The 7180-nt window shown below is 68.0% G+C and overlaps 3 protein-coding genes across 3 annotated transcripts in view; 2 read left to right on the top strand and 1 right to left on the bottom strand.

Annotated features, from left to right (window-relative positions):
• The window catches only part of CHLNCDRAFT_135304 (26S proteasome AAA-ATPase subunit RPT6a), a gene marked incomplete at both ends in the record, with an annotated part of 3224 nt that extends 1034 nt beyond the window's left edge, over nt 1-2190 (top strand). The window contains 6 exons of the mRNA XM_005846724.1: nt 253-346; nt 624-756; nt 1059-1215; nt 1468-1737; nt 1968-2039; nt 2182-2190. Coding sequence (XP_005846786.1) covers nt 253-346; nt 624-756; nt 1059-1215; nt 1468-1737; nt 1968-2039; nt 2182-2190 — 735 coding nt within the window. The remainder of the gene's footprint in view (nt 1-252; nt 347-623; nt 757-1058; nt 1216-1467; nt 1738-1967; nt 2040-2181) is intronic.
• Nucleotides 2191-3189: 999 nt separating this feature from the next.
• On the bottom strand, nt 3190-4921 carry CHLNCDRAFT_135303 (expressed protein; the record flags this gene model as incomplete). The annotated part of the gene is made up of 5 exons (XM_005846577.1): nt 3190-3635; nt 3751-3827; nt 4014-4577; nt 4716-4784; nt 4896-4921. 5 exons carry the CDS (start codon nt 4919-4921, stop codon nt 3190-3192), a joined length of 1182 nt encoding a protein of 393 aa, XP_005846639.1.
• Nucleotides 4922-6381: 1460 nt separating this feature from the next.
• Nucleotides 6382-7180, top strand: part of CHLNCDRAFT_135301 (hypothetical protein) — a gene marked incomplete at both ends in the record, with an annotated part of 1234 nt that continues 435 nt past the window's right edge. Inside the window, 2 exons of the mRNA XM_005846723.1 lie at nt 6382-6423; nt 6673-6945. Of these exons, the coding sequence (XP_005846785.1) occupies nt 6382-6423; nt 6673-6945 (315 nt within the window). The remainder of the gene's footprint in view (nt 6424-6672; nt 6946-7180) is intronic.

Genomic DNA, 7180 nt, shown 5'->3' with positions numbered 1-7180 from the left:
GGGGACCGGAGCGGGTGGTGGGCAGGCTGCACGGAGGTGGCTGGGAGGGGAGAGGGCGCCGCCAATGGGAGGTGGCGGGCGGTTGAGGCGGCCGGAGGGGCGGGAGTGCATGGGAGCATCTCTGCCCATGGCGGGCGTTGGAGGGTGGAGGGTTGCGCGTGCCGCGGCCTGCGCTGGGCACGCCTGATGCGGCCTGGACCTCACCACCTCAACACCTCAACATCTCCACCCCCACGTCCGCTGCCGCCGCAGGTCATCGAGCTGCCGCTGAAGCACCCGGAGCTGTTTGATGCGCTGGGCATCGCGCAGCCCAAGGGCGTGCTGCTGTACGGGCCGCCGGGGACAGGTGCGGGCTGCGGCCGGGCTGGGGCTGGGGCCTGGGGCCGGGGCTGGCAGATGGTGGCAGATGGTGGCAGCACGGCTGCCGTCGCCGCGGTCCTCCTTGACCCGTCATGCCTCCACGCTTCGAAGCACGGTCAAGCATGTTTGCTAGTGGATGTGTGCCGCCGCTCTCAAGCATGTGTGCGAGCAGCTGTGCTGCTGCCATCGCTGTCATGCATGCACGCCAGTGGATGCGTGCCGACGCCTCCGCTCCCTCCTCGCCCCCGCCCGCCGGCCCGCAGGCAAGACGCTGCTGGCGCGCGCGGTGGCCCACCACACCGACTGCACCTTCATCCGCGTGTCTGGCGGCGAGCTGGTGCAGAAGTACATCGGGGAGGGGAGCCGCATGGTGCGGGAGCTGTTTGTCATGGCCAGGTGCGCGGGGCTGGGGCGGTGTGGGGCAGCCGGGGCAGGCAGGGCAGGCAGGGCAGCCAGCCAGGGCAGGCAGGGCAAGCAGTGCAGGCAGGGCAGGCAGCGGCGGCACATGGCTGGTGCACGGCGCACGGGGCTGGGCCGCGCTGCGGCGCCCACCCCTCCCTCCCTGCGCACTCCCCATCACACACACAAAAACCCGACTGCCCACACACTTGCCTGCCCACCCACCTCCCCACGCGCCCCACGCACCTCCCCATCACACACACACCCACACCCACACCCACCTCCCACACCCCACCCAGGGAGCACGCCCCCTCCATCATCTTCATGGACGAGGTGGACTCCATCGGCTCCGCCCGCACCGACAACAGCGGCGGCAGCGGCGACAGCGAGGTGCAGCGCACCATGCTGGAGCTGCTCAACCAGCTGGACGGCTTCGAGGCCACCAACAAGATCAAGGTGGGGGGGAGTGTGTGGTGGTGGCGGGGGTGGCGTGGTGTGCGTGGTGCGTGGTGTGTGGGCATGTGACAGGATGTTGCTTGGTGGTGTGAAAAGGAGGCTGCATCCTGGGCCGGCAGCGGAGCATGCGGCCGGCACGGCTGGGCCGCACGACGGTCGCTTGCCCAGCCTCCTCACCTACCCGGGCCGCCACCCCAGCGCCGCGCCACCCCAGCGCTGCGCCATGCTGCCTCATCCGCCTGCCCGGCGCAGGTGCTCATGGCCACCAACCGCATCGACATCCTGGACCCGGCGCTGCTGCGCCCCGGCCGCATCGACCGCAAGATCGAGTTCCCCAACCCCGACGAGACCTCCCGCTTCGACATCCTCAAGATCCACTCCCGCAAGATGAACCTGCAGCGCGGTATCGACCTGAAAAAGATCGCCGAGGGCATGACTGGGTCCAGCGGCGCGGAGCTCAAAGCGGTGTGCACCGAGGCCGGGATGTTTGCGCTGAGGGAGCGGCGCGTGCACGTCACGCAGGTGGGCGGCGCGGGGCGGGCAAGGGGTGGGGTGGGGATGCCCCGCGGGGAGCGGGGTGGGCACTGGGGGGCTGGGGACCGGGGAGAGGGGCCGCTGTGGATCGCGGCGTGGCACGCGTGCCTGTTCCCTGCACCTGTCTGGGCCCCCCACCCCGCCTGCCTGCCTGCCTATCTGCCCCTGCCGCGCTGCCTGCCTGCCGCTGCCTGCCCGCCTGCGCCTGGTTCCCGCAGGAGGACTTTGAGATGAGCGTGTCCAAGGTGATGAAGAAGGACACAGATAAGAACATGAGCATCAAGAAGCTGGTGGGTGGGCCGCAGCCACCGCTCTCCTTGCCGCCAGCTGAGCAGAGCTCTTGCCCTGCCTGCCAGCCAGCCTGCCTGCCCATCGGCCGCACCCGCTGCCAAGCTGACTTCCGCGCTGCCTGCTGCTCCCTGCTGTGCGCAGTGGAAGTAAGCGTGGCCGCTCCTTGCTGGGTGGCCTGCCGCTTGCCTCTCTTCTTCCTCTTCTGTCTGCTACCCGTCACTGTACCGCCTGCGCTCTCTCCAGCGCCTGTACCCTACTGATTTAAACTGCAACGCGAGGGCTTTGCTACTGTTACAAGAAGGGGGTCAGGGGAGGTGGGGATGGGAAAGCGTGATCTGTAGGTGGAAATTTGTTTCCTACATCCCCGCGTCAAATCAAAAAGATGCGGCAGAAAAATGCTTGGTGGTCGGCATGGTATCGCTCCAATAAAACTCCCAGGTCCGCTGCCGTTCAGGTGGCCGATCGGGAAGAAAATTGGCCGGGGCAGGGATCCATGCGCAGGAAAAGGGGGGCAGGGAAAGGGGAAGAGAGTGCAGGGTCCTGCAAGGGGCAGCATGCGCGGGGATACAAAAGATGGGGTGGTCGTCATCTAGGGGACGGGCAGAGGGAGAGCAGAGAACACAGGCTGCATGCAAGCGTACTAAGGCCTGAGCAGGAAAGAGGTGCGTGAAGAATGGGAGGGCACGGGGGCCGGGCCATGGCGCAGGGAAGCAGAAAATTGCGGCATGGGCAGCGAGGCATGAACAGGAGGTAACAGGGGCCTGGAGGGGTGGAGGCCTAGCGAGGAGCGTTTCTGAAATGCTGACTGGGGCAGGCAAGATGGCAAGTAGTATGGCAGCAGGGGTTCGTTCCGAACGAGGGCTGGCGCTGCGGGGGCCAAAGTGCGAGCGTTTAGTAGGTTGTGTAGGTAGTAGGTTTAGTAGGGCGGGAGTGTGCAGTTCCGGCGGGGGATCGGATAGGATGGATAGATCAGGGGTGCGTACAAGGCAGGATTTTGGAGTTAGTATTAGATGAAAGAGGCTGACTCAGAGGGTAGTTCATTCAAGCGAGAGGGCTGGGGCACTTCAAAGGTGGCAAATCAAATGAACTGTTTGTAGCTGTTGCTCGAGCAAGGAGCCAGGGGGCGGCACTCGCGCCGCTGCGCGCGGCTCATGCGTGGGTGGTGCCCACCAGCGGGGACAGCGTGGGGCCGACGCACGGCAGGGCCACAGCGTTGTTGCCGCAGTCTGGCGCCTCGGCGGGGACCGGCGCTGCTGCGGCCGGCGCCGCGGCGGTGGGTGCGGCGGGTGCGGCGGTGGGGGCGTCCCTCATCCACTCGCAGGTGGCTGCCTGCAGGTCATGCGCCAGGCGCGGGTGCATGGCCGCCACCCCCTTGACCGCCGCCGCCAGCGTGCGCTGCGCCGCGGGCAGCTGCATGGTGCCGGCCATGGACCTGTGCACCGCCTCGCGGCACACGGCGTGCAGCAGCGGCATGCTGCGGTACACGGGCCACTGGAAGGCGGGGGCGGCAGCCGCCACCAGCTGCAGCTGCGCCACATTCAGCTGCCCCGCGCTGGCCGCCAGGCAGGCGGACAGGTCAGCAAAGTTATAGGAGTCTGCAGGGGTGGCAGCACAGGCAAGCGGGGTTGGGCAGAGGCGCGCGGTTGATGCTGGCAGCGGGCCATGCCAGCTGGGCGCGGGGGCCAGCTCGGCGGCGGCGGTGCCACGCACCTGGGTTGAAGGGCATGCGGCGGCGCAGCTGCGCCCAGGCCGTAAGCAGGCGCACGCACTCGTCGGTTGTGAAGCGCCTGGAGGAACACAGGGTGGGGGGGAGCATGGCAGGCGGGGGTCAGCGCTGCTGGCACAGGCGGGCAGCGGTTGGCCAGGCGCGCCGTGCCCCCAGCACACGGGCCGCAGGCAGCAGCATGCGCATGTGTTGAGCCGCGGGCGCGCCGCGGCAGCTGCCGCCGCCGCCATCTGGCTGCCCGGCTCACTTGTTGTGCAGGTGGCTCCTGAGCAGCAGGCCCAGCCCGCGGCTCTTGGTGGGCGTGCCGGCCAGCAGGGCGCCGCGTGCGCAGGCCTCGTAGTAGCGCACAATCATGTCGGGCGTCATGAGGTCGCGGTTGAGCAGGGTCCACACACCCGCCTCGTCGGCGGCGTCGCCCAGGCAGGCGTGGGCGTGACGCCACAGGCGGCGGCAGTGCTGCGCCTGGCGCGTGGCGGCGCCGTTGGGCTCCAGCGCGGTGCTGGCGCTGCCCAGGTGGCTCAGCGCCTCCAGCACCAGCAGGGGGGCCTCGGGGCCCAGCGCCGCCGCCGCCGCCGTCTGCTCCAGCAGCTGCGTGGCCCAGCTGAGCAGGCCCACCAGCAGCGGCGAGGCAAGCACCGCACGCTCCCACCCCCTGCTGCTGGGCCGCTGGTGCAGGCTGAGCAACACCGTCTGCAGCGCAGGCACGAGGTTGCTGGCCTGCAGCTGGCTGGGGTGCTCGCAGACGAAGCCCAGGCTCACCGCTGCTTGCTCGTCTGCCGCAAGGGTCGCGGCCGCCCGCACCGCCGGCGCCCTCTGGGCCGCACAGATACGCGCCCTGCGCGGCAATCGATTTGCAGCAGGGGGGATGAGGACGTGCCAGGGCAGGTGCCAGACGTCCCCAAACTGCACTGTACGGCCCGCCCAGACATGCAAGGACGCGCGAGCGCACCTGGGAAGCCGCTGTGGGGCCCCTGCGCGCTTTCGCAGCGCGGAAGTCTCAAGTGAGGCCGTGACAGGCCTGCAGGGCAGCGTCAGGGCGTTGTAGGGTTGTGGGCTGGGTGTGGTAGCACTCGAGTCAGAGAGCGGCAAAGGGCGGGGTGGCCTCCCCAGGCTGCTGCAGGCTGCCTACCGGTTGCAGGTTGACATCAGTTGCATGCTGCTGTCGGCTGGGGTGCCTGGGGGCAGTGCCGAAAGCGGGGTGCCGAGCAGATAGTTGGGCACTGCAGGAAACGGGCTGCCTGGGGCTGCCTGGCGCTCTGATGCGAAGCGCTGACACACAGGCTGCAACTGGCAAACGATGAAGCAGCCCGCAATTTGCGGGATATCGAGTTTGCGGCCTGCAGTGAGGGCGCAGTACAATAACTGTACTCCAGCATGGTAGGGAATTCACCGAGAACTCCCTCCGTTGCCCTTTCTGGGCTCAAGGGCACCCCCAGAAATTGAATTGTGTGCTGCATTGACCTGGGCAGCGCCGGTTGTTACACTTCTCAGCGGCGGCCGGGGACATGCACGACGGCGGGGCACAGGCGCTGCGTCACTCCTGCTCCTGCTGCCCCGCCTGTTCCTGCTGCTGCGGCGCGCCCATGAACAGGCTACCCTTGAACCCCAGCTGCTTCAGCAGCCCTTCTGCCTGCTCCAGCGTCTGCCGCTCCTGCAGGGCAGCCAGGGGGTACGGGGCAGCTTGGGGCATCACCGGACAGCTCGTGCTCCACAAGCCAGAGCGGCTCCTCATGCAGGGAGCAGGGGGCCAAGCGGTGCCAGGCGCGCTGCTGTCAGCTGCTGCAGCTACGTCTATAATCTTGTAGCTCTCCGCTAGTGCCACAGGCTCACCAAGCCGCCGAGCGTGTCAAGCTCGTCGCAAACTCCCTTGACCGCCTTGCCCAGCGCTGTATTGGAGCTCATGGCATCCCGATAGCCGCCCGGGATCTGCACATCCTCCTCTGGCAGCAGCCCCTCCTGCTCCTCCGCTGCTGCCTGCATGAGTTGAGCACTTCAGCGGGGGAGTGACGCATGGAGGAGGCCAGACAAGGCGACAACACGCGGGAGGTGCGGCGTGCTGGCAGGGCGGCCTACTGCTGCCTGTCGCCCGCATCCGCCAAGGTGATGCATGGAGAAGTCCCAGGCAGCAATGGATTGAGGACGGGCAGGGCGCACCTCGGGCTCAGTGCTGCTGGGGCCGTCGCTTGTCGCCGACGCCGACGGCAGTCGCTGCCAGCGCGCCGGGGTAGCTTCTGCGCAGTGCCGGGCCCCGCAATGCCGAGGTTGGTAAGCTGCTCTGCGGTTCTGATGGGCCAGGAAGGCGGCGGTGGGGCTGCGAGGCAAGGCGATGCGCTGCATGTGTGTCTGTGTTCTGCAGGCTGCTGGTTGCAGATTGTCTGATGTACCGATGACCCCTGCTTTGCTAGAAATGAGGTCACAGCGTGCGATTCAAGCCGTCTGGATGCCATGACGTGGCAACTGCATTTTGTTTCTGGAATTTGCCTCCTTCTCCATCCCAGCAATATCGTCACCGCCCCAAACAGCCCACCGCTGCCAAACGATTGGTTTTCGCCTGCCCTGCCCAGCCGCCAGTCGGGCTGCAGCAACCCAGGAGCAAGCAGCCTTAGCGTGGCATCATGGTGCTGGATGTCGCCACCAAAGACCGCCTGCGGCAGCAGGTGCTGGCGTGGGGGTCTCTCCGCATGCATGTGGGCCGGCGCCATCGCCAACCTCCTTGCACTGTCCGAACTAGTTTCGTGGCATGACCACACCAGCAATACGGCGTGGGTGGGCAAGCGGCCGCTCCGCCATCTCCCCCGCCGCTGCCGCCAGTCGATCCACTGGAGCGTCGCCAGTCGATCCACTGGAGCGTCGCCCGCCTCCTTGCCGCCCTCCCTCCCACCCACCGCCTGCCTGGCCCTGCGCAGATCGAGTTCTACTTCAGCGACAGCAACCTGCCGCGCGACAAGTTCTTGCAGGAGACGGTGCGGGGCGACCCCGAGGGCTACGTGGACATTGCGCTGCTCTGCATCTTCTCCCGCGTACGCGCCCTGCTCAAGTCGTCTGTGAGCGACCCGGCGGCGGTCAAGGACGCCACCGTGGCCGACGTGGCCGACGCGCTGGAGGCAGCAGACAGCCTGGTGCTCAGCGACGACCGCAAGCGAGTGCGGCGCGCAGCCGCGCTCAAGGGCGCAGAGGAGGTGGGGCCCTGCTGCTGCGGGCGACGGCAGGGGTGCGCCGGCACCACCTCTTGCACGCCGCTGGCTCCAGTCCCCCCAACAATCTGGCGCGCCCGGCCGGCTGGCCTGCCTGCTGCCGGGGGAATCCCAAGGCCGGCTGGTCCCACCTAGCTAGCGCACGCACGCGCGGCCACCCTCGCTCTGGTGGCCCACGCCCTCTCCTCCAGCCCAGTCGCCTTGCCCACCCACCCACACC

This window comes from Chlorella variabilis (genome assembly GCF_000147415.1).
Source record: "Chlorella variabilis unplaced genomic scaffold CHLNCscaffold_13, whole genome shotgun sequence".
NCBI lineage: Eukaryota > Viridiplantae > Chlorophyta > Trebouxiophyceae > Chlorellales > Chlorellaceae > Chlorella > Chlorella variabilis.
Note: the sequence above shows the minus strand (reverse complement) of the source record. Positions and strands in the feature narration are given on the sequence as shown.